This window comes from Oncorhynchus keta, chromosome 26, assembly GCF_023373465.1.
Source record: "Oncorhynchus keta strain PuntledgeMale-10-30-2019 chromosome 26, Oket_V2, whole genome shotgun sequence".
NCBI lineage: Eukaryota > Metazoa > Chordata > Actinopteri > Salmoniformes > Salmonidae > Oncorhynchus > Oncorhynchus keta.
Genome location: NC_068446.1, coordinates 45,457,929 through 45,485,249, shown reverse-complemented (window position 1 = coordinate 45,485,249; position 27,321 = coordinate 45,457,929). Strand labels below are relative to the sequence as shown.

General features: G+C 48.3%; 1 protein-coding gene across 2 annotated transcripts in view; it reads left to right on the top strand.

The window, feature by feature from the left end:
* The first annotated feature begins 1,488 nt into the window (after nucleotides 1–1,488).
* The window catches only part of tle3a (TLE family member 3, transcriptional corepressor a), a 107,354-nt gene continuing 81,521 nt past the window's right edge, over nucleotides 1,489–27,321 (top strand). For both annotated transcript variants that reach the window (XM_052481085.1, XM_052481084.1), the window contains exons 1-4: nucleotides 1,489–1,638; nucleotides 3,333–3,439; nucleotides 8,839–8,902; nucleotides 20,292–20,336. In XM_052481085.1, the coding sequence (XP_052337045.1) occupies nucleotides 1,615–1,638; nucleotides 3,333–3,439; nucleotides 8,839–8,902; nucleotides 20,292–20,336 (240 nt within the window). In that variant the 5' untranslated portion in view covers nucleotides 1,489–1,614. The remainder of the gene's footprint in view (nucleotides 1,639–3,332; nucleotides 3,440–8,838; nucleotides 8,903–20,291; nucleotides 20,337–27,321) is intronic.

Here is a 27,321-nt window from a genome sequence, read left to right as displayed (position 1 = left end):
CCCACGTGGGGACATCGTTCTCTGATAGGCCCATGAGCCCATCAGAGAACTCTGGTTTAGCTCCCTGAGCCTATCAGAGAATTCAGAGCAAATCTGATTGGACAGACAGAGACGCGCTTTCACGACCGTTTCAGCCCCGGTGCTGTAGAATGCCTGTGTGTGTGTGTGTGTGTGTGGCACCGACCCGGACGGGGGTGGACAAAAAGGCTTGCTGTGGATAATCTGCGATATGTGACAATTATCGAAAAGGAGTAACTCTTGTTTAACCATGTTAGCTACGTTTTCAAATTCGAGGGGGAAGACGTACATGAGAACATTACCTTTGGATTAAAGCAGCAGCCATCTTCCCCCCCCTCCACAATTTATTTTTATTTTTAAAAAACGTCTCAAGTACTGTAAGTAAACTAGAGAAATCGTTTCGTCTTGAACCGGACCGTATTACATGGGCTAACTTAGTCCTAGACCGAGAGAGAAGCAGGGTGCACCGGGAGAGGATGCCCGGTGTGGTCTGCGTTGATCCAGGAACCTTCTCGCCATCCAGACCCCCCCCACCACCCTCTTCCTTTTGGGACGGATTTAAAAGCGGATTCGTGTACTTTTGACATCAAATCATCTTGAGTACTAAACACACAGGTAAGAGACTAGCGCTGGGTATACTAGCGGAGGTTTGGACTAGCTAAACAAGGGGGTTTATACTTCCCGTTAAACCAGCCGTCGTTGCTGTATCAAGTTTGTGAAAGTGGAAAGTGGAACACACTGCTGCTGGTGGTGTGAACTAATGTGGCACTATCTCATGTTAACTACTGTTGTTAGCTAGTTAATGATGATCATGTGTACGTTGTTGTAATTACATTTCCTTTTAGCCTATGACAGTTTTTGCACACTGATTATTTTTATCAGCCAGTTTGGGCTGAAATCTGCCTTCTCCTGTTTTCAACCAACAGATTAAATCGCGTCTTCAACTAAGGATTTTGAGGAGTTCTCCCCCACCCCTCCTCCTCCACCTCCTCCACCACCACCACCCCTCCACCACCTCCTCCTCCCACCACCTCCTCCCCCTCCTCCCCGTCCACCACCTACTCCTCCACCACCTCACCACCCCTCCACCTCCTCCTCCCCCTCCTCCACCACCACCTCACCACCCCTCCACCTCCTCCTCCTCCACCACCTCCCCGTCCTCCACCACCTCCTCCTCCACCACCACCTCCTCCCCCTCCACCTCCTCCACCACCTCCCTGTCTACCACCTCCTCCTCCACCACCACCTCCTCCCCCTCCTCCCCGTCCACCACCTCCTCCTCCACCACCTCACCATCCCTCCACCTCCTCCACCACCTCCCTGTCCACCTCCTCCTCCACCACCTCACCACCCCTCCACCTCCTCCACCACCTCCCTGTCCACCACCTCCTCCACCACCTCCCTGTCCACCACCTCCTCCACCACCCCCTCCACCTCCTCCACCACCTCCCCGTCCACCACCACCTCCTCCTCCTCCTCCTCCACCACCCCTCCACCTGAGAGGAGCAGAGACCAGCCAGACTCTGACCGTCTCTTCACCAGACGACCCGAAGCTGTCGCTTCTCCCATCCAGATAAACAAAGGGTCCATTTGAAGATGTATCCTCAGGGCCGACATCCCGTACGTTGTTGCCTCCTTTTTCTAATGTTTTGATCCTTGTCTTTTTTTGAAAGGAAGGAGAGTCCTACAACAACTGAGTCTTGTTCTCGCTATCTGTCTTGTCAAAAGATTTTTCATCATAATGTTGCCTTGAACTGAAGCGACTGAAATATTATTGCTACACTCTTACTGTAGCTAGCTAGCTACATTAACAACAATATTAGCTATCATACTCGTATCAGAAGTCAAATTTGTGTGTGTCTAATGGTGTGATGTTGGAGAGATGATTGTTTACGTGCTTGGTTGTGTTCTAGAACGTTTCTGTCAGTGTTCTCTTGGTTGTGTTCTAGAACGTTTCTGTCAGTGTTCTCTTGGTTGTGTTCTAGAACGTTTCTGCCAGTGTTCTCTTGGTTGTGTTCTAGAACGTTTCTGTCAGTGTTCTCTTGGTTGTGTTCTAGAACGTTTCTGTCAGTGTTCTCTTGGTTGTGTTCTAGAACATTTCTGTCAGTGTTCTCTTGGTTGTGTTCTAGAATGTTTCTGTCTGTGTTCTCTTGGGTCTGTTGGTTGAGCTCTAGAACCTTCTCCTCCAGTCTCTGTTTGTCTGTTCTCAGACCTGAACTTTCATTACAAACTTGTATTCCCACATAAACAAAACCAAAGTGGCATCTGCTTTTGACTTCCAGAGGTAAAGAAAGAAAGTGTTTTAGACCAAACCTCTCTTCTCTGGCACTGTCAACCCATCTATCAACGCGAAGTAAAACGCTGTGAATGTGATGGTGTTTATGCTCGGCATTACAAGAGTTGCACGTCTGGAGCTGCTTGTAAAAATGTTAAAAAAAAAAAATCTCACTCCCTCCTTTTGTCAGAACGCTACTCTTGGCATAGCTACCGCAGTAGCTAGGAGTGTTATGTTAGATGGACCCGTAGACAAACACTCATTATAATCTGGAACACAAATAATAGCTAGATCTATGAATGAAATCCTGTGTTCACATAGTGTTTCGGAGGAGAAGTCCAGATCTAGGATCAGTTTTGCCTTTCATTATGAATTACATTACATGGACTGGGAGGGAGGGGGCTGATCCTAGATCTGAGACACTTCAGCACTGTCCCCAGAGTGCCAAACAGCAGACCGGGTGGAATACATATTTTATGACTCCTGCCCGTCCAATGTGAAATACTGATGCCCCATTTAATCTACGAGACACGGTGACACAGTCTGACCAATCGAGTGTCAAAAATACACATGTCCTGTCCTAATGATGGGCTGAAATATACACCTGTCCTAATGATGGGCTGAAATATACACCTGTCCTAATGATATACACCTGTCCTAATGATGGGCTGAAATATATATATACACCTGTCCTAATGATGGGCTGAAATATATATACACCTGTCCTAATGATGGGCTGAAATACATACACCTGTCCTAATGATGGGCTGAAATACATACACCTGTCCTAATGATGGGCTGAAATACATACACCTGTCCTAATAATGGGCTGAAATACATACACCTGTCCCAATAATGGGCTGAAATACATACACCTGTCCTAATAATGGGCTGAAATACACACACCTGTCCTAATAATGGGTTGAATATAGCCTATTGATTTCAATAAATGTGAAGATTAAACTTGTATTTGTTGCGTGTGCATCATATCTCTCTAATGACCTAATGACCATGTGATGTTCTCCTCTTGTTGTTTCAGGCACCTGGACATGGTCAGCCGAGTCAGCCTGGGTTCAAGTTCACCGTAGCAGAGTCCTGCGACAGGATCAAGGACGAGTTTCAGTTCCTGCAGGCCCAGTATCACAGGTAACTAGTCAGTTCCTGCAGGCCCAGTATCTGGGGTAACTAGTCAGTTCCTGCAGGCCCAGTATCACAGGTAACTAGTCAGTTCCTGCAGGCCCAGTATCACAGATAACTAGTCAGTTCCTGCAGGCCCAGTATCACAGGTAACTAGTCAGTTCCTGCAGGCCCAGTATCACAGATAACTAGTCAGTTCCTGCAGGCCCAGTATCACAGATAACTAGTCTGTTCCTGCAGGCCCAGTATCTGGGGTAACTAGTCAGTTCCTGCAGGCCCAGTATCTGGGGTAACTAGTCAGTTCCTGCAGGCCCAGTATCTCAGGTAACTAGTCAGTTCCTGCAGGCCCAGTATCTCAGGTAACTAGTCAGTTCCTGCAGGCCCAGTATCTGGGGTAACTAGTCAGTTCCTGCAGGCCCAGTATCACAGGTAACTAGTCAGTTCCTGCAGGCCCAGTATCTGGGGTAACTAGTCAGTTCCTGCAGGCCCAGTATCACAGATAACTAGTCAGTTCCTGCAGGCCCAGTATCACAGATAACTAGTCAGTTCCTGCAGGCCCAGTATCACAGATAACTAGTCAGTTCCTGCAGGCCCAGTATCTCAGGTAACTAGTCAGTTCCTGCAGGCCCAGTATCTCAGGTAACTAGTCAGTTCCTGCAGGCCCAGTATCTGGGGTAACTAGTCAGTTCCTGCAGGCCCAGTATCACAGATAACTAGTCAGTTCCTGCAGGCCCAGTATCACAGATAACTAGTCAGTTCCTGCAGGCCCAGTATCTGGGGTAACTAGTCAGTTCCTGCAGGCCCAGTATCTCAGGTAACTAGTCAGTTCCTGCAGGCCCAGTATCTCAGGTAACTAGTCAGTTCCTGCAGGCCCAGTATCTCAGGTAACTAGTCAGTTCCTGCAGGCCCAGTATCACAGATAACTAGTCAGTTCCTGCAGGCCCAGTATCTGGGGTAACTAGTCAGTTCCTGCAGGCCCAGTATCTCAGGTAACTAGTCAGTTCCTGCAGGCCCAGTATCACAGATAACTAGTCAGTTCCTGCAGGCCCAGTATCTGGGGTAACTAGTCAGTTCCTGCAGGCCCAGTATCTCAGGTAACTAGTCAGTTCCTGCAGGCCCAGTATCACAGATAACTAGTCAGTTCCTGCAGGCCCAGTATCTCAGGTAACTAGTCAGTTCCTGCAGGCCCAGTATCTCAGATAACTAGTCAGTTCCTGCAGGCCCAGTATCTCAGATAACTAGTCAGTTCCTGCAGGCCCAGTATCTCAGATAACTAGTCAGTTCCTGCAGGCCCAGTATCTGGGGTAACTAGTCAGTTCCTGCAGGCCCAGTATCTGGGGTAGTAGCTCGACCCAAATCTTCACTGTGGTAATTGTCTCTTACAGACACGGAACGAAACTTGATTTGAACAGAGCGCTTCATATTATATTATTATATTATATTCATATTACCTGGCTCTACTTTTATTATTTGCAAACTCATCTGAATCAGGAGAGTTAATTAGCCCTGTGTTTGACCGCTCAATGTTGCTGCTGTTTTCAGAGAAATTAAGGTGCTGAAGTTGACAAACGCAACAATGTGGTAAAGTGTTTTCAAACTAGACTGACAGTGATTTATTGAAGAGGCAGATCGTCCTTAATGGGACCCTATTGCCTATGTAGTGCACTACTTTAGACCAGAGCCCTATTCCCTATATAGTACACTACTTTAGACCAGAGCCCCTATTCCCTATATAGTGCACTACTTTAGACCAGAGCCCTATTCCCTATATAGTACACTACTTTAGACCAGAGCCCCTATTCCCTATATAGTGCACTACTTTAGACCAGAGCCCTATTCCCTATATAGTACACTACTTTAGACCAGAGCCCTATTCCCTATATAGTACACTACTTTAGACCAGAGCCCTATTCCCTATATAGTGCACTACTTTAGACCAGAGCCCTATTCCCTATATAGTACACTACTTTAGACCAGAGCCCTATTCCCTATATAGTACACTACTTTAGACCAGAGCCCTATTCCCTATATAGTACACTACTTTAGACCAGAGCCCTATTCCCTATATAGTACACTACTTTAGACCAGAGCCCTATTCCCTATATAGTGCACTACTTTAGACCAGAACCCTATTCCCTATATAGTGCACTACTATAGACCAGAACCCTATTCCCTATATAGTGCACTACTTTAGCCCAGAGCCCTATTCCCTATATAGTGCACTACTATAGACCAGAACCCTATTCCCTATATAGTGCACTACTTTAGCCCAGAGCCCTATTCCCTATATAGTGCACTACTATAGACCAGAACCCTATTCCCTATATAGTGCACTACTTTAGACCAGAGCCATATTCCCTATTATAGTGCACTACTTTAGACCAGAGCCCTATGGAACCCTATTCCCTATATAGTACACTACTTTAGACCAGAGCCCTATTCCCTATATAGTACACTACTTTAGACCAGAGCCCTATTCCCTATATAGTACACTACTTTAGACCAGAGCCCCTATTCCCTATATAGTGCACTACTTTAGACCAGAGCCCTATTCCCTATATAGTACACTACTTTAGACCAGAGCCCTATTCCCTATATAGTACACTACTTTAGACCAGAGCCCTATTCCCTATATAGTACACTACTTTAGACCAGAACCCTATTCCCTATATAGTGCACTACTATAGACCAGAACCCTATTCCCTATATAGTACACTACTTTAGCCCAGAGCCCTATTCCCTATATAGTGCACTACTTTAGACCAGAACCCTATTCCCTATATAGTGCACTACTTTAGACCAGAGCCATATTCCCTATTATAGTGCACTACTTTAGACCAGAGCCCTATTCCCTATATAGTGCACTACTATAGACCAGAACCCTATTCCCTATATAGTGCACTACTTTAGACCAGAGCCATATTCCCTATTATAGTGCACTACTTTAGACCAGAGCCCTATGGAACCCTATTCCCTATATAGTACACTACTTTAGACCAGAGCCCTATTCCCTATATAGTACACTACTTTAGACCAGAGCCCTATTCCCTATATAGTACACTACTTTAGACCAGAGCCCCTATTCCCTATATAGTGCACTACTTTAGACCAGAGCCCTATTCCCTATATAGTACACTACTTTAGACCAGAGCCCTATTCCCTATATAGTGCACTACTTTAGACCAGAGCCCTATTCCCTATATAGTACACTACTTTAGACCAGAACCCTATTCCCTATATAGTGCACTACTTTAGACCAGAACCCTATTCCCTATATAGTACACTACTTTAGACCAGAGCCCTATTCCCTATATAGTGCACTACTTTAGACCAGAACCCTATTCCCTATATAGTGCACTACTATAGACCAGAACCCTATTCCCTATATAGTGCACTACTTTAGCCCAGAGCCCTATTCCCTATATAGTGCACTACTTTAGCCCAGAACCCTATTCCCTATATAGTGCACTACTTTAGACCAGAGCCCTATTCCCTATGATAGTGCACTACTTTAGACCAGAGCCCTATTCCCTATGATAGTGCACTGCTTTAGACCAGAGCCCTATGGAAACCTATTCCCTATATAGTACACTACTTTAGACCAGAGCCCTATTCCCTATATAGTGCACTACTTTAGACCAGAGCCCTATAGAACCCTATTCCCTATATAGTGCACTACTTTAGACCAGAGCCCTATGGAACCCTATTCCCTATATAGTACACTACTTTAGACCAGAACCCTTATCCCCTATATAGTGCATTACTTTAGACCAGAGCCCTATTCCCTATATAGTACACTACTTTAGACCAGAGCCCTATTCCCTATATAGTACACTACTTTAGACCAGAGCCCTATTCCCTATATAGTACACTACTTTAGACCAGTGCCCTATTCCCTATATAGTGCACTACTTTGGACCAGAACCCTATAGAACCCTATTCCCTATATAGTGCACTACTTTAGACCAGAGCCCTATAGAACCCTATTCTCTATATGGTGCACTACTTTAGACCAGAGTCCTATAGAACCCTATTCCCTATATAGTGCACTACTTTAGACCAGAGCCCTATAGAACCCTATTCCCTATATAGTGCACTACTTTGGACCAGAACCCTATAGAACCCTATTCCCTACATAGTGCACTACTTTAGACCAGAACCCTATAGAACCCTATTCCCTATATAGTGCACTACTTTAGACCAGAGCCCTATAGAACCCTATTCCCTATATAGTGCACTACTTTAGACCTGGGCTGGCACCCTATATAGTGCACTACTTTAGACCTGGGCTGGCACCCTATATAGTGCACTACTTTAGACCAGAGCCCTATTCCCTATATAGTGCACTACTTTAGACCAGAGCCCTATTCCCTATATAGTGCACTACTTTAGACCAGAGCCCTATTCCCTATATAGTGCACTACTTTACACCAGAGCCCTATGGAACCCTATTCCCTATATAGTACACTACTTTAGACCAGAGCCCTATTCCCTATATAGTGCACTACTTTAGATCAGAGCCCTATAGAACCCTATTCCCTATATAGTGCACTACTTTAGACCAGAGCCCTATGGAACCCTATTCCCTATATAGTACACTACGTTAGACCAGAGCCCTATTCCCTATATAGTGCACTACTTTGGACCAGAACCCTATAGAACCCTATTCCCTACATAGTGCACTACTTTAGACCAGAACCCTATAGAACCCTATTCCCTATATAGTGCACTAGTTTAGACCAGAGCCCTATAGAACCCTATTCTCTATATAGTGCACTACTTTAGACTAGAGCCTTATAGAACCCTATTCTCTCTATAGTGCACTACTTTAGACCAGAGTCCTATAGAACCCTATTCCCTATATAGTGCACTACTTTGGACCAGAACCCTATAGAACCCTATTCCCTACATAGTGCACTACTTTAGACCAGAACCCTATAGAACCCTATTCCCTACATAGTGCACTACTTTAGACCAGAACCCTATAGAACCCTATTCCCTATATAGTGCACTACTTTAGACCAGAGCCCTATAGAACCCTATTCCCTATATAGTGCACTACTTTAGACCTGGGCTGGCACCCTATATAGTGCACTACTTTAGACCTGGGCTGGCACCCTATATAGTGCACTACTTTAGACCAGAGCCCTATTCCCTATATAGTACACAACTTTAGACCAGAGCCCTATTCCCTATATAGTGGTACTACTTTAGACCAGAGCCCTATTCCCTATATAGTACACTACTTTAGACCAGAGCCCTATTCCCTATATAGTACACAACTTTAGACCAGAGCCCTATTCCCTATATAGTACACAACTTTAGACCAGAGCCCTATTCCCTATATAGTACACTACTTTAGACCAGAGAGACGCCTGTAAATTGACACCTTGTCTCCCTGTTTAAAGTCTTAAGGTGGAGTACGACAAGCTGTCCAATGAGAAGACAGAGATGCAACGTCACTATGTCATGGTAAGAGAACAAGAGGAGATCATTAAGATTCTGAATGAACAGGCTTGTTGAGGCATTATCTTAAACCTCTGGTTTTCATGTACCTTTGTGTGTGTGTGTGTGTGTGTGTGTGTGTGTGTGTGCGTGTGTGTGTGGCTCAAATCAAAAGTTATTTGTTGCATGCTGAATACAACAGGTGTTGACTTTACTGTGAAATGCTGACTTACAAGCCCTTAAACAATGTGTGGGGGTACCGGTACAGAGTCAATGTGGAGGCTATATACAGGGTATTACGGTACAGAGTCAATGTGGAGGCTATATACAGGGGGTACCAGTACAGAGTCAATGTGGAGACTATATACAGGGGGTACCGGTACAGAGTCAATGTGGAGGCTATATACAGGGGCACCGGTACAGAGTCAATGTGGAGGCTATATACAGGGGGTAACAGTACAGAGTCAATGTGGAGGCTATATACAGGGGGTACCGGTACAGAGTCAATGTGGAGACTATATACAGGGGGTAACAGTACAGAGTCAATGTGGAGGCTCTATACAGGGGGTACCGGTACAGAGTCAATGTGGAGGCTATATACAGGGTGTACCCCTAGTCAATGTGGAGGCTCTATACAGGGTGTACCGGTACAGAGTCAATGTGGAGGCTCTATACAGGGGGTTGACTTTACAGAGTCAATGTGGAGACTATATACAGGGGTGACCGGTACAGAGTCAATGTGGAGGCTCTATACAGGGTGTACCGGTACAGAGTCACTGTGAGGCTCTATACAGGGGGTACCAAAAGTACAGAGTCAATGTGAGGCTATATACTGGGGGTACCGGTACAGAGTCAATGTGGAGGCTATATAAATGCAGGGTGTACTTTACAGAGTCAATGTGGAGGCTCTATACAGGGGTACCGGTACAGAGTCAATGTGGAGGCTATATACAGGGGACCAGAAGAGTCAATGTGGAGGCTATATACAGGGTGTACCGGTACAGAGTCAATGTGGAGGCTATATACAGGGTGTACCTGTACAGAGTCAATGTGGAGGCTATATACAGGGGTACTTTACAGAAATACCTTTAGACTAGTGGAGGCTATATACAGGGGTACCGGTACAGAGTCAATGTGGAGGCTATATACAGGGTGTACCTACAGAGTCAATGTGGAGGCTATATACAGGGGGTACCGGTACAGAGTCAATGTGGAGGCTATATACAGGGGGTACTGGTACAGAGTCAATGTGGAGGCTATATACAGGGTGTACCGGTACAGAGTCAATGTGGAGGCTCTATACAGGGGGTACCGGTACAGAGTCAATGTGGAGGCTATATACAGGGGGTACTGGTACAGAGTCAATGTGGAGGCTATATACAGGGTGTACCGGTACAGAGTCAATGTGGAGGCTCTATACAGGGGGTACCGGTACAGAGTCAATGTGGAGGCTATATACAGGGGTACCGGTACAGAGTCAATGTGGAGGCTATATACAGGGGTACCGGTACAGAGTCAATGTGGAGGCTATATACAGGGGTACCGGTACAGAGTCAATGTGGAGGCTATATACAGGGGGTACCAGTACAGAGTCAATGTGGAGGCTCTATACAGGGGGTACCGGTACAGAGTCAATGTGGAGGCTATATACAGGGTGTACCGGTACAGAGTCAATGTGGAGGCTCTTTACAGGGGGTACCGGTACAGAGTCAATGTGGAGGCTCTATACAGGGGGTACCGGTACAGAGTCAATGTGGAGGCTCTATACAGGGGGTACCGGTACAGAGTCAATGTGGAGGCTATATACAGGGGGTACCGGTACAGAGTCAATGTGGAGGCTATATACAGGGGGTACCGGTACAGAGTCAATGTGGAGGCTATATACAGGGTATTACGGTACAGAGTCAATGTGGAGGCTATATACAGGGTGTTACGGTACAGAGTCAATGTGGAGGCTATATACAGGGTATTACGGTACAGAGTCAATGTGGAGACTATATACAGGGTGTTAGGGTACAGAGTCAATGTGGAGGCTATATACAGGGTGTCACGGTACAGAGTCAATGTGGAGGCTATATACAGGGTATTACGGTACAGAGTCAATGTGGAGGCTATATACAGGGTATTACGGTACAGAGTCAATGTGGAGGCTATATACAGGGGGTACCGGTACAGAGTCAATGTGTGGGGGACACAGGTTAGTCGAGGTAATTCAGGTAATATATACTTGTAGGTAGAGTTATTAAAGTGACTATGCATAGATTATAAACAGAGAGTAGCAGCAGTGTAAAAGAGGGTCTGGGAAGCCCTTTGATTAGCTGTTCAGGAGTGTTATGGCTTGTGGTAGAAACCGGTCTCGCCGGTGCCGCCCGGTAGCTGGTTGATAGGGGTGTGTGTTGTGCCTGTGGTTGATAGGGGTGTGTGTTGTGCCTGTGGTTGATAGGGGTGTGTGTTGTGCCTGTGGTTGATAGGGGTGTGTGTTGTGCCTGTGGTTGATACAGTTGAAGTCAGAAGTTTACATACACTGAGGTTGGAGTCATTAAAACTCGTTTTTCAACCACTCCACACATTTCTTGTTGACAAACTATAGTTTTGGCAAGTCAGTTAGGACATCTACTTTGTGCAAGACGCAATTCATTTTTCCAACAAATGTTTACAGACAGATTATTTCACTAATAATTCACTGTATCACAATTCCAGGGGGTCAGAAGTTTACATACACTAAGTTGACTGTGCCTTTAAACAGCTTGGACAATTCCAGAAAATTATGTCATGTCTTTAGAAGCTTCTGATAGGCTAATTGACATCATCATTTGAGTCAATTGGAGGTGTACCTGTGGATGTATTTCAAGGCCTACCTTCAAACTCAGTGCCTCTTTGCTTGACATCATGGGAAAATCAAAAGACCTCAAAAAATCAATTGTAGACCTCCACAAGTCTGGTTCATCCTTGGGAGCAATTTCCAAACGCCTGAAGGTACCACGATCATCTGTACAAACAATAGCACCAAGTATAAACACCATGGGACCACGCAGTCGTCACACCGCTCAGGAAGGAGACTCGTTCTGTCTCCTAGAGATGAACGTACTTTAGTGAGAAAAGTGCAAATCAATCCCAGAACAACAGCAAAGGACCTTGTGAAGATGCTGGAGGAAACGGGTACAAAAGTATCTATATCCACAGTAAAACGAGTCCTATATCGACTTAACCTGAAAGGCCGCTCAGCAAGGAAGAAGCCACTGCTCCAAAACCGCCATAAAAAAGCCAGACTACGGGTTGCAACTGCACATGGGGACAAAGATCGTACTTTTTTGAGAAATGTCCTCTGGTCTGATGAAACAAAAATAGAACTGTTTGGCCATAATGACAATCATTATGTTTGGAGGACAAAGGGGGAGGCTTTGCAACCCGAAGAACACCATCCCAACCGTGAAGCACTGGGGTGGCAGCATCATGTTGTGGGGGTGCTTTGCTGCAGGAGGGACTGGTGCACTTCACAAAATAGATGGCATCATGAGGAAGGAAAATGTTGTGGATATATTGAAGGAACATCTCAAGACATCAGACAGGAAGTTAAAGCTTGGTCACAAATGAGTCTTTCACATGGGCAATGACCCCAAGCATACTTCCAAAGTTGTGGCAAAATGGCTTAAGGACAACAAAGTCAAGCTATTGGAGTGGCCATCACAAAGCCCTGACCTCAATCCTGTAGAAAATGTGTGGGCAGAACTGAAAAAGCGTCTGCGAGCAAGGAGGCATACAAACCTGACTCAGTTACACCAGCTCTGTCAGAAGGAATGGGCCAAAATTCACCCAACTTATTGTGGGAAGCTTGTGGAAGGCTACTGAGTGGCTGGGATATACTCCATACTACTGAGTGGCTGGGATATACTCCATACTACTGAGTGGCTGGGATATACTCCATACTACTGAGTGGCTGGGATATACTCCATACTACTGAGTGGCTGGGATATACTCCATACTACTGAGTGGCTGGGATATACTCCATACTACTGAGTGGCTGGGATATACTCCATACTACTGAGTGGCTGGGATATACTCCATACTACTGAGTGGCTGGGATATACTCCATACTACTGAGTGGCTGGGATATACTCCATACTACTGAGTGGCTGGGATATACTCCATACTACTGAGTGGCTGGGATATACTCCATACTACTGAGTGGCTGGGATATACTCCTGGTATATGTCTGTTACAGCTGGATGAGTCAACAGGCCGGGCACAGCTCCTGGTATATGTCTGTTAGCGCTGGATGAGTCAACAGACGTGGCACAGCTCCTGGTATATGTCTGTTACAGCTGGATGAGTCAACAGACGTGGTGGGCCTGGCACAGCTCCTGGTATATGTCTGTTACAGCTGGATGAGTCAACAGACATGGTGGGCCTGGCACAGCTCCTGGTATATGTCTGTTATGTTTACGGGGGGGGTCAATTAAGGAAGGCATCCTCTTCTGCAAACCACTGGAAACCAGGACACCAGGACAACAGGAGAGGATATTTTTAAAGTACTGGACAGCTTTGTGACATCTAATGGACTTTGGTGGTCAAGATGTGTTGTTATCTGTACTGATGGTGTAAAAGCCATGACAGGGAGACATAGTGGAGTGGTAACGCGCCTGCAAGCAGTTGCTCCCGACGCCATTTGGGTACACAGCAGCATCCCCCTAGAGGCTCTTGGGTAGACTGCAGCATCCCCCTAGAGGCTCTTGGGTACACTGCAGCATCCCCCTAGAGGCTCTTGGGTACACTGCAGCATCCCCCTAGAGGCTCTTGGGTAGACTGCAGCATCCCCCTAGAGGCTCTTGGGTAGACTGCAGCATCCCCCTAGAGGCTCTTGGGTAGACTGCAGCATCCCCCTAGAGGCTCTTGGGTAGACTGCAGCATCCCCCTAGAGGCTCTTGGGTAGACTGCAGCATCCCCCTAGAGGCTCTTGGGTAGACTGCAGCATCCCCCTAGAGGCTCTTGGGTAGACTGCAGCATCCCCCTAGAGGCTCTTGGGTAGACTGCAGCATCCCCCTAGAGGCTCTTGGGTAGACTGCAGCATCCCCCTAGAGGCTCTTGGGTAGACTGCAGCATCCACCTAGAGGCTCTTGGGTAGACTGCAGCATCCCCCTAGAGGCTCTTGGGTAGACTGCAGCATCCCCCTAGAGGCTCTTGGGTAGACTGCAGCATCCCCCTAGAGGCTCTTGGGTAGACTGCAGCATCCCCCTAGAGGCTCTTGGGTAGACTGCAGCATCCACCTAGAGGCTCTTGGGTACACTGCAGCATCCACCGAGAGGCTCTTGGGTACACTGCAGCATCCACTGAGAGGCTCTTGGGTAGACTGCAGCATCCCCCGAGAGGCTCTTGGGTAGACTGCAGCATCCCCCTAGAGGCTCTTGGGTAGACTGCAGCATCCCCTAGAGGCTCTGGGTAGACTGCAGCATCCCCCTAGAGGCTCTTGGGTAGACTGCAGCATCCCCCTAGAGGCTCTTGGGTAGACTGCAGCATCCCCTGGAGGCTCTTGGGTAGACTGCTAGCATCCCCAGAGGCTCTTGGGTCGACTGCAATCCCCCAGAGGCTCTTGGGAATAGACTGCAGCATCCCCCAGAGGCCAGACTTGGGTAGACTGCAGCATCCCCCTAGAGGCTCTTGGGTGACTGCAGCATCCCCTAGAGGCTCTTGGGTCTGACTGCAGCATCCCCCAGAGGCTCTTGGGTAGACTGCAGCATCCCCCTAGAGGCTCTTGGGTAGACTGCAGCATCCCCCTAGAGGCTCTTGGGTAGACTGCAGCACCAACAGAGAGGCTCTTGGGTAGACTGCAGCACCAACCGAGAGGCTCTTGGGTAGACTGCAGCACCAACCGAGAGGCTCTTGGGTAGACTGCAGCACCAACAGAGAGGCTCTTGGGTACACTGCAGCACCAAACGAGAGGCTCTTGGGTACACTACAGCATCCCCCTAGAGGCTCTTGGGTACACTACAGCACCAACCGAGAGGCTCTTGGGTACACTACAGCACCAACCGAGAGGCTCTTGGGTACACTACAGCACCAACCGAGAGGCTCTTGGGTACACTGCAGCACCAAACGAGAGGCTCTTGGGTACACTACAGCATCCCCCTAGAGGCTCTTGGGTAGACTGCAGAATCAACCTAGAGGCTCTTGGGTACACTACAGCATCCACCAAGAGGCTCTTGGGTACACTGCAGCACCAACCGAGAGGCTCTTGGGTACACTACAGCACCAACCGAGAGGCTCTTGGGTACACTACAGCACCAACCGAGAGGCTCTTGGGTACACTGCAGCACCAAACGAGAGGCTCTTGGGTACACTACAGCATCCCCCGAGAGGCTCTTGGGTAGACTGCAGAATCAACCTAGAGGCTCTTGGGTACACTACAGCATCCACCAAGAGGCTCTTGGGTAGACTGCAGAATCAACCTAGAGGCTCTTGGGTACACTACAGCATCCCCCGAGAGGCTCTTGGGTAGACTGCAGAATCAACCTAGAGGCTTTTGGGTACACTACAGCATCCACCGAGAGGCTCTTGGGTACACTACAGCATCCCCCGAGAGGCTCTTGGGTAGACTGCAGAATCAACCTAGAGGCTTTTGGGTACACTACAGCATCCACCAAGAGGCTCTTGGGTACACTACAGCATCCCCCGAGAGGCTCTTGGGTAGACTGCAGAATCAACCTAGAGGCTCTTGGGTACACTGCAGAATCAACCTAGAGGCTCTTGGGTACACTGCAACATCCACCGAGAGGCTCTTGGGTACACTACAGCATCCCCCGAGAGGCTCTTGGGTAGACTGCAGAATCAACCTAGAGCTTCTTGGGTACACTGCAACATCCACCGAGAGGCTCTTGCTGCCAAGGGAATGCCTGACGGCTTGAAAGATGTTTTGGACACAACAGTGAAAATGGTTAACTTTGTTAAAGCGATGCCCCTGAACCCTCATGTATTTTCTGCATTATGCAATGATATGGGCAGCGACCATGTAACGCTTTTACAACATACAGAAGAAGTTGGTTATCAAGGGGCAAAGTATTGACAGGTTTTTTTTTTGTTTAATTGAGAGACGAGCTTAAAGTTTTCCTTACTGACCATATTGTTCACTTGTCTGACCGCTGGCATGATGACGAGTTTCTCACACGACTGGTCTATCTGGGTGATGTTTTTTCTCACCCGAATGATCTGAATCTAGGATTACAGGAACTCTCCGCAACTATATTCAATGTGCAGGACACAATTGAGGCTATGATTAAGAAGTTGGAGCACTTCTCTGTCTGCATTAACAAGGACAACACACAGGTCTTTCCATCATTGTATGATTCTTTTGTGTGCAAATGGACTCAAGCTTACGGACAATGTCAAATGTGACATAGCGAAGCACCTGAGTGAGTTGAGCGCTCAATTTAAGCAGGTACTTTCCCGAATCGGATGACGCAAACAACTGGATTCATTTATCCCTTTCATGCCCTGCCTCCAGTCCACTTACCGATATCATGCCCTGCCTCCAGTCCACTTACCGATATCATGCCCTGCCTCCAGTCCACTTACCGATATCATGCCCTGCCTCCAGTCCACTTACCGATATCATGCCCTGCCTCCAGTCCACTTACCGATATCATGCCCTGCCTCCAGTCCACTTACCGATATCATGCCCTGCCTCCAGTCCACTTACCGATATCATGCCCTGCCTCCAGTCCACTTACCGATATCATGCCCTGCCTCCAGTCCACTTACCGATATCATGCCCTGAACCAGTCCACTTACCGACTCATGCCCTGCCTCCAGTCCACTTACCGATATCATGCCCTGCCTCCAGTCCACTTAAAATGATATCATGCCCTGCCTCCAGTCCACTTACCAGATCCATCTGGATGCCCTGCCTCCAGTCCACTTACCGATATCATGCCCTGCCTCCAGTCCACTTAATATCATGCCCTGCCTCCAGTCCACTTACCGATATCATGCCCTGCCTCCAGTCCACTTACCGATATCATGCCCTGCCTCCAGTCCACTCCAGTCACTTACCGATAAAATGCCCTGCCTCCAGTCCACTTACCGATATCATGCCCTTTCCAGTCCACTTACCGATATCATGCCCTGCCTCCAGTCCACTTAATATCATGCCCTGCCTCCAGTCCACTTACCGATATCATGCCCTGCCTCCAGTCCACTTACCGATATCATGCCCTGCCTCCAGTCCACTTATTCGATATCAGCCCTGCCTCCAGTCCACTTACCGATATCATGCCCTGCCTCCAGTCCACTTACCGATATCATGCCCTGCCTCCAGTCCACTTACCGTATCATGCCCTGCCTCCAGTCCACTTACCGATATCATGCCCTGCCTCCAGTCCACTTACCGATATCATGCCCTGCCTCCAGTCCACTTACCGATATCATGCCCTGCCTCCAGTCCACTTACCGATATCATGCCCTGCCTCCAGTCCACTTACCGATATCATGCCCTGCCTCCAGTCCACTTACCGATATCATGCCCTGCCTCCAGTCCACTTACCGATATCATGCCCTGCCTCCAGTCCACTTACCGATATCATGCCCTGCCTCCAGTCCACTTACCGATATCATGCCCTGCCTCCAGTCCACTTACCGATATCATGCCCTGCCTCCAGTCCACTTACCGATATCATGCCCTGCCTCCAGTCCACTTACCGATATCATGCCCTGCCTCCAGTCCACTTACCGATATCATGCCCTGCCTCCAGTCCACTTACCGATATCATGCCCTGCCTCCAGTCCACTTACCGATATCATGCCCTGCCTCCAGTCCACTTACCGATATCATGCCCTGCCTCCAGTCCACTTACCGATATCATGCCCTGCCTCCAGTCCACTTACCGATATCATGCCCTGCCTCCAGTCCACTTACCGATATCATGCCCTGCCTCCAGTCCACTTACCGATATCATGCCCTGCCTCCAGTCCACTTACCGATATCATGCCCTGCCTCCAGTCCACTTACCGATATCATGCCCTGCCTCCAGTCCACTTACCGATATCATGCCCTGCCTCCAGTCCACTTACCGATATCATGCCCTGCCTCCAGTCCACTTACCGATATCATGCCCTGCCTCCAGTCCACTCCGATATCATGCCCTGCCTCCAGTCCACTTACCGATATCATGCCCTGCCTCCAGTCCACTTACCGATATCATGCCCTGCCTCCAGTCCACTTACCGATATCATGCCCTGCCTCCAGTCCACTTACCGATATCATGCCCTGCCTCCAGTCCACTTACCGATATCATGCCCTGCCTCCAGTCCACTTACCGATATCATGCCCTGCCTCCAGTCCACTTACCGATATCATGCCCTGCCTCCAGTCCACTTACCGATATCATGCCCTGCCTCCAGTCCACTTACCGATATCATGCCCTGCCTCCAGTCCACTTACCGATATCTGAACAAGAGAGACTCATTGAAATTGCAACAAGCGGTTCTGTAAAAATGTAATTTATTCAGAAGCCACTGCCAGATTTCTGGATAGGGATGCGCTCAGAGTATCCTGCCTTGGCAAATCGCGCTGTTAAGACACTGATGCCCTTTGCAACCACGTACCTATGTGAGAGTGGATTATCGGCCCTCACTAGCATAAAAACTAAATACAGACACAGACTGTGTGTGGGAAATGATTTAAGACGGAGACTCTCTCTAATATACAACCCAACATTGCAGAGTTGTGTGCATCCTTTCAGGCACACTTATTAACATGTGGTGAGTTATTCACAATTTTAGATGAACAAATAAGGTTTTATATGTAAGAGGGTTAAAGAAAGAGTAGTGTGTGTGTGTGTGTGTGTGTGTGTGTGTGGCAGGCTTATAATGATGGCAACAAAACAACATACCAGCTGACCCTGGTGCTAGAGGGGGTACAGCTGACCCTGGTGCTAGAGGGGGTACAGCTGACCCTGGTGCTAGAGGGTGTACAGCTGACCCTGGTGCTAGAGGGGGTACAGCTGACCCTGGTGCTAGAGGGGGTACAGCTGACCCTGGTGCTAGAGGGGGTACAGCTGACCCTGGTGCTAGAGGGGGTACAGCTGACCCTGGTGCTAGAGGGGGTACAGCTGACCCTGGTGCTAGAGGGGGTACAGCTGACCCTGGTGCTAGAGGGGGTACAGCTGACCCTGGTGCTAGAGGGGGTATCTGTAGTGACTGTATGGAATATGGTTCCATGTGTAGTGACTGTATGATATATGGTTCCATGTGTAGTGACTGTATGGAATATGGTTCCATGTGTAGTGACTGTATGGAATATGGTTCCATGTGTAGTGACTGTATGGAATATGGTTCCATGTGTAGTGACTGTATGGAATATGTTCCATCTGTAGTGACTGTAGGGAATATGGTTCCATCTGTAGGGAATATGGATCCATCTGTAGTGGCTGTAGTGAATATGGTTCCATCTGTAGTGACTGTAGGGAATATGGTTCCATCTGTAGGGAATATGGTTCCATCTGTAGGGAATATGGTTCCATCTGTAGGGAATATGGTTCCATCTGTAGGGAATATGGATCCATCTGTAGTGGCTGTAGTGAATATATCTCCATCTGTAGTGACTGTATGGAATATGGTTCCATCTGTAGTGGCTGTAGTGAATATGGTTCCATCTGTAGGGAATATGGATCCATCTGTAGTGGCTGTAGTGAATATGGGTCCATCTGTAGTGACTGTAGGGAATATGTATCCATCTGTAGTGGCTGTAGTGAATATATCTCCATCTGTAGTGACTGTATGGAATATGGTTCCATCTGTAGTGGCTGTAGTGAATATATCTCCATCTGTAGTGACTGTATGGAATATGGTTCCATCTGTAGTGGCTGTAGTGAATATATCTCCATCTGTAGTGACTGTATGGAATATGGTTCCATCTGTAGTGGCTGTAGTGAATATGGTTCCATCTGTAGGGAATATGGATCCATCTGTAGTGGCTGTAGTGAATATGGGTCCATCTGTAGTGACTGTATGGAATATGGATCCATCTGTAGTGGCTGTAGTGAATATGGGTCCATCTGTAGTGACTGTATGGAATATGGGTCCATCTGTAGTGACTGTAGTGAATATGGGTCCATCTGTAGTGACTGTATGGAATATGGATCCATCTGTAGTGGCTGTAGTGAATATGGGTCCATCTGTAGTGACTGTATGGAATATGGATCCATCTGTAGTGGCTGTAGTGAATATGGGTCCATCTGTAGTGACTGTATGGAATATGGGTCCATCTGTAGTGACTGTAGTGAATATGGGTCCATCTGTAGTGACTGTATGGAATATGGTTCCATCTGTAGTGACTGTAGGGAATATGGTTCCATCTGTAGGGAATATGGTGGCATTTCGTATCGTTTTAGTTAAAATAATCATGACGTTTCCTCTTCTGTTGCAGTATTACGAGATGTCCTATGGGCTCAACATAGAGATGCAGAAACAGGTATGTCACCATCACTACCACTCCTCCTTTGTGATGGTCTGCCAGGGATTACGGTGCAGTAACAATGCATAGTCACTGCACTGTATGCTGGGTAAAATGGTCTGTTCAGTTGGCTGTACAGAGCCTTCTGACAGTATTCACACCACCCTTGAATGTTTCCACATTTTGTTGTTAGTCTGAATTTGAAAATGTATTAGATGTTGTGTTACTGGTCTACTCACACAATACCCTATAATGACATCACAATACCCCATAATGACATCGCAATACCCTATAATGACATCACAATACCCCATAATGACATCGCAATACCCTATAGTGACATCACAATACCCCATAATGACATTGCAATACCCTATAGTGACATCACAATACCCCATAATGACATCGCAATACCCTATAATGACATCGCAATACCCTATAATGACATCACAATACCCCATAATGACATCGCAATACCCCATAATGACATCGCAATACCCTATAATGACATCACAATACCCCATAATGACATCGCAATACCCCAAAATGACATCGGAATACCCCATAATGACATCGCAATACCCCATAATGACATCGCAATACCCCATAATGACATCGCAATACCCCATAATGACATCGCAATACCCTATAATGACATCACAATACCCCATAATGACATCGCAATACCCCATAATGACATCACAATACCCCATACTGTCAAAGTGGAATTATGTTTTTAGACATTTTTACAAAATTCCTTAAAAATTAAAAGCTGAAATGTCTTGAGTCAATAAGTATTCAAACCCAGCGTCATGTCAAGCCTAAATAAGTTCAGGAGTAAACATTTACTGAACAAATAATAACGTAATAAGTAGCATGGACTCACTCTGTGTGCAATAATAGTGGTTAACATGATTTATGAATGTCTACCTCATCTCTGTATCTCACACATACCATTATCAGTTGAGCAGTGAATTTCAAACACAGATTCAACCACAAAGACCAGGGAGGTTTTCCAATGCCTCAAAGAAGGGCACCGATTGGTAGATGAGTAAAAAACTAAAAAGCAGACATGGAATATCCCATTGAGCATGGTGAAGTTATTAATTACACTTTCGATGGTGTATCAATAAACCCAGTCACTACAAAGAGACAGGCGTCCTTCCTAACTCAGTTGCCGGAGAGGAAGGAAACTGCTCAGGGATTTCATTATGAGGCCAATGGAGACTTTAAAACAGTTACAGAGTTAAATGGCTGTGATAGGAGAAAACTGAGGATGGATCAACAACCTTGTAGTTAGTCCACAATACTAACCTAAATGACAGAGTGAAAAGAAGGAAGCCTGTAGAGAATAAACATTTTCCAAAACTTGCATCCTGTTTGCAACGTGGCACTAATGTAAAACGGCAAAACATGTGGCAGAGAAATGAACTCTTTGTCCAGAATACAAAGTGTTTTGGGCAAAACACAACCCATCACTGAGTACCATCATCATCTGGTTCTGTCTGCTGGTTCTGTCTGCTGGTTCTGTCTGCTGGTTCTGTCTGCTGGTTCTGTCTGCTGGTTCTGTCTGCTGGTTCTGTCTGTTGGTTCTGTCTGCTGGTTCTGTCTGCTGGTTCTGTCTGCTGGTTCTGTCTGCTGGTTCTGTCTGCTGGTTCTGTCTGCTGGTTCTGTCTGCTGGTTCTGTCTGCTGGTTCTGTCTGCTGGTTCTGTCTGCTTTCCAACAGACACTGGGAGACACATTCACCTTTCGGTACCAAAACCACAAGACCAAATATACACTGGAGTTGCTTCCCAAGAGTTGATTTAGTTACAGTTTTAACTAGGGATATATCGGTGAACATAATTCATTGCCCTCGACAATCAACCGTTCTCCGTCGTGGGTGATGATGGCTTCCACCGACTGGTCGAGGACCGGTACAATTTATTTTTTCAGACGTACCGGAGTTACACAGTATTGTTGAAACGCCACGAGCTACTTGCTATGGGCGTCACTGCTATGGGCGTCACTGCTATGGGCGTCACTGCTATGGGCGTCACTGCTATGGGCGTCACTGCTATGGGCGTCACTGCTATGGGCGTCACTGCTATTGGCTTCACTGCTATTGGCGTCACTGCTATGGGCGTCACTGCTATGGGCGTCACTGCTATGGGCGTCACTGCTATGGGCGTCACTGCTATTGGCGTCACTGCTATGGGCGTCACTGCTATGGGCGTCACTGCTATTGGCTTCACTGCTATTGGCGTCACTGCTATGGGCGTCACTGCTATGGGCGTCACTGCTATGGGCGTCACTGCTATGGGCGTCACTGCTATTGGCTTCACTGCTATTGGCGTCACTGCTATGGGCGTCACTGCTATGGGCGTCACTGCTATTGGCTTCACGACTGACATTTGGACCAGCGCTGTCAGCCCCATGAGTATGCTGAGTCTGATTTGCACAGTCGGCTCGTGGAGGATTTCCTACTGAGGAAAGTCAATGTGCTGGTTCTCATACCACTGCTGCCATTTCAATGGCATTTGAGAACATGTTTTAAACATGAACACATTTAGTAAGCTCTCATTCAAAACAACTGACTGGTGAAATTAGTTTATCAACGGTCTGCAGCAGGCCTCTCTCTGTCTGCAGCAGGCCTCTCTCTGTCTGCAGCAGGCCTCTCTCTGTCTGCAGCAGGCCTCTCTCTGTCTGCAGCAGGCCCCTCTCTGTCTGCAGCAGGCCCCTCTCTGTCTGCAGCAGGCCCCTCTCTGTCTGCAGCAGGCCTCTCTCTGTCTGTCTGTCTGCAGCAGGCCCCTCTCTGTCTGCAGCAGGCCTCTCTCTGTCTGCAGCAGGCCCCTCTCTGTCTGCAGCAGGCCTCTCTCTGTCTGCAGCAGGCCTCTCTCTGTCTGTCTGTCTGCAGCAGGCCTCTCTCTGTCTGTCTGTCTGCAGCAGGCCTCTCTCTGTCTGCAGCAGGCCTCTCTCTGTCTGCAGCAGGCCCCTCTCTGTCTGCAGCAGGCCTCTCTCTGTCTGTCTGTCTGCAGCAGGCCCCTCTCTGTCTGCAGCAGGCCTCTCTCTGTCTCTCTGTCTGCAGCAGGCCTCTCTCTGTCTGCAGCAGGCCTCTCTCTGTCTGCAGCAGGCCTCTCTCTGTCTGCAGCAGGCCTCTCTCTGTCTGCAGCAGGCCTCTCTCTGTCTGCAGCAGGCCTCTCTCTGTCTGCAGCAGGCCCCTCTCTGTCTGCAGCAGGCCCCTCTCTGTCTGCAGCAGGCCTCTCTCTGTCTGTCTGTCTGCAGCAGGCCCCTCTCTGTCTGCAGCAGGCCTCTCTCTGTCTGCAGCAGGCCCCTCTCTGTCTGCAGCAGGCCCCTCTCTGTCTGCAGCAGGCCTCTCTCTGTCTGCAGCAGGCCTCTCTCTGTCTGTCTGTCTGCAGCAGGCCCCTCTCTGTCTGCAGCAGGCCTCTCTCTGTCTCTCTGTCTGCAGCAGGCCTCTCTCTGTCTGCAGCAGGCCTCTCTCTGTCTGCAGCAGGCCCCTCTCTGTCTGCAGCAGGCCCCTCTCTGTCTGCAGCAGGCCCCTCTCTGTCTGCAGCAGGCCTCTCTCTGTCTCTCTGTCTGCAGCAGGCCTCTCTCTGTCTGCAGCAGGCCTCTCTCTGTCTGCAGCAGGCCCCTCTCTGTCTGCAGCAGGCCTCTCTCTGTCTCTCTGTCTGCAGCAGGCCTCTCTCTGTCTGTCTGTCTGCAGCAGGCCTCTCTTTGTCTGCAGCAGGCCTCTCTCTGTCTGCAGCAGGCCCCTCTCTGTCTGCAGCAGGCCTCTCTCTGTCTGTCTGTCAGCAGGCCCCTCTCTGTCTGCAGCAGGCCTCTCTCTGTCTCTCTGTCTGCAGCAGGCCTCTCTCTGTCTGTCTGTCTGCAGCAGGCCTCTCTCTGTCTGCAGCAGGCCCCTCTCTGTCTGCAGCAGGCCCCTCTCTGTCTGCAGCAGGCCTCTCTCTGTCTGCAGCAGGCCCCTCTCTGTCTGCAGCAGGCCTCTCTCTGTCTGCAGCAGGCCTCTCTCTGTCTCTCTGTCTGCAGCAGGCCTCTCTCTGTCTGTCTGTCTGTCTGCAGCAGGCCTCTCTCTGTCTGTCTGTCTGTCTGCAGCAGGCCCCTCCCTCTCTGTCTGCAGCAGGCCTCTCTCTGTCTGCAGCAGGCCTCTCTCTGTCTGCAGCAGGCCTCTCTCTGTCTGTCTGCAGCAGGCCTCTCTCTGTCTGTCTGCAGCAGGCCTCTCTCTGTCTGTCTGCAGCAGGCCTCTCTCTGTCTGTCTGCAGCAGGCCTCTGTCTGTCTGTCTCTCTGTCTGTCTGCAGCAGGCCTCTGTCTGTCTCTCTGTCTGCAGCAGGCCTCTGTCTGTCTGTCTGCAGCAGGCCTCTCTCTGTCTGTCTGCAGCAGGCCTCTCTCTGTCTGTCTGCAGCAGGCCTCTCTCTGTCTGTCTGCAGCAGGCCTCTCTCTGTCTGTCTGCAGCAGGCCTCTCTCTGTCTGTCTGCAGCAGGCCTCTCTCTGTCTGTCTGCAGCAGGCCTCTCTCTGTCTGTCTGTCTGCAGCAGGCCTCTCTCTGTCTGTCTGTCTGCAGCAGGCCTCTCTCTGTCTGTCTGTCTGCAGCAGGCCTCTCTCTGTCTGCAGCAGGCCTCTCTGTCTGTCTGCAGCAGGCCTCTCTGTCTGTCTGCAGCAGGCCTCTCTCTGTCTGTCTGCAGCAGGCCTCTCTCTGTCTGTCTGCAGCAGGCCTCTGTCTGTCTGTCTGTCTGTCTGCAGCAGGCCTCTCTCTGTCTGCAGCAGGCCTCTCTCTGTCTGCAGCAGGCCTCTCTCTCTCTGTCATGGCATTGAAACGTTGAAACGCAAGAAAACTGACAGAGATGTAAATCAAATGCACACAATTTGAGCTTTATGTGTGGAACATTTCTGGGATCTTTTTCTTTTCAGCTCATATTATTTTTTGTTGTTGTTCAGTGTAGAATTCGTATTCTAATTCCTAATTTTACCGATTCTGTCACATGACAGTGGAGTGAGTACACATGCCCATTCTGACTTCGCCAATGCTAAGCTAACCAGGTGGCTAGCAGCCAGTGTGTGATGTTAGTGCTGGTATCTATGGAGTGAAGACGGCCCCTTTTCTCCGACGAGGTTCTTTACTGGCCCACATTGGCGGATGAAACAGTTGCCCTTGACAACAGTTTGACCCAGGAAGCAGGAAACTGCCCATACAGGCTGTTGAACAAGCGATTCAGTGGAATTCTCTCCTTACTGTGTTTGCCACCATGCTCGATGCTAAGTAACTATGGAAACACACTTACAGGACAAACCACGCCCACTAACATCCAGCAACCACACCCCTTATTGTACTAAGTCACTAAGACGTACCGGGATACAGTACAGTTGAAGTCGGAAGTTTACATACACCTTTCGCCAAATACATTTAAACTCAGCTTTTCACAATTCCTGACATTTAATCCTAGTAAAAAGTCCCTGTTTTAGGTCAGTTAGGATCAACACTTTATTTTAAGAATGTGAAATGTCAGAATAATAGTAGAGAGAATGATTTATTTCAGCTTTTATTTATTTCATCACATTCCCAGTGGGTCAGAAGTTTACATACACTCAAATAGTATTTGGTAGCATTGCCTTTTACATTGTTTAACTTGGGTCAAACGTTTCGGGTAGCGTTCCACAAGCTTCCCTCGTTAAGTTTTGTCCCATTTCTCCTGACAGAGCTGGTGTAACTGAATCAGGTTTGTGGGCCTCCTTGCTCACACACGCTTTTTCAGTTCTGCCCACAAATGTTCTATAGGATTGAGGTCAGGGCTTTGTGATGGCCACTCCAATAGCTTGACTTTGTTGTCCTTAAGCCATTTTGCCACAACTTTGGAAGTATGTTTGGGGTCATTGTCCATTTGGAAGAACCATTTGTGACCAAGCTTTAACTTCCTGTCTGATATCTTGAGATGTTGCTTCAATATATCCACATAATTTTCCTGCCTCATGAAGCCATCTATTTTGTGAAGTGCACCAGTCCCTCCTGCAGCAAAGCACCCCCACAACATGATGCTGCCACCCCCTTGCTTCACGGTTGGGATGGTGTTCTTCGGCTTGCAAGCCTCCCCCTTTTTCCTCCAAACATAACGATGGTCATTATGGCCAAACAGTTCTATTTTATTGACCAAAAAGAGAGGATTTTTGGTCAGTGTGTAACTTTTTTATTTAACAAGTCAAGTCAGTTAAGAACAAATTATTATTCACAATGACGGCCAAACCCAGACGACCCCGGCCAAACCCAGACGACCCCGGCCAAACCCAGACGACCCCGGCCAAACCCAGACGGCCCCGGCCAAACCCAGACGACCCCGGCCATACCCAGATGACCCCGGCCGACCCCGGCCAAACCCAGACGACCCCGGCCAAACCCAGACGACCCCGGCCAAACCCAGACGACCCCGGCCAAACCCAGACGACCCCGGCCGACCCCGGCCATACCCAGACGACACCGGCCGACCCCGGCCATACCCAGACGACCCCGGCCAAACCCAGACGACGCTGGGCCAATCGTGAGCTGACTCCCAATCATGGCCGGGTGTGATACAGCCTGGATTCGAACCAGGGACTGTAGTGACGCCTCTTGCACTGAGATGCCGTGTCTTAGACCTCTGTGTGTGTGTGTGTGTGTTAACTATTTACTGGGATGATTAGAAGGTCTCTAAAACGTTTCATATCAGTTTTTTGTGTTTGCCAAGTACAATATTAGATATCGGTATCGGCCAAAAATGTCGATGCATAGTTTTCACTTAAAATCGACTTGAAAATTGAACATGTCTATGATCAACAACCAACTTGACAGGGCTTTAATACAAATTTTAAAAAGAATAATATTCTACAATCCAGGTGAAAGACTCACAGCTGTCATCACTCTTAGAGACTGACCCAGAAAGACTCCCAGCTGTAATTGCTCTTAGAGACTGACCCAGAAAGACTCACAGCTGTAATTGCTCTTAGAGACTGACCCAGAAAGACTCCCAGCTGTAATCA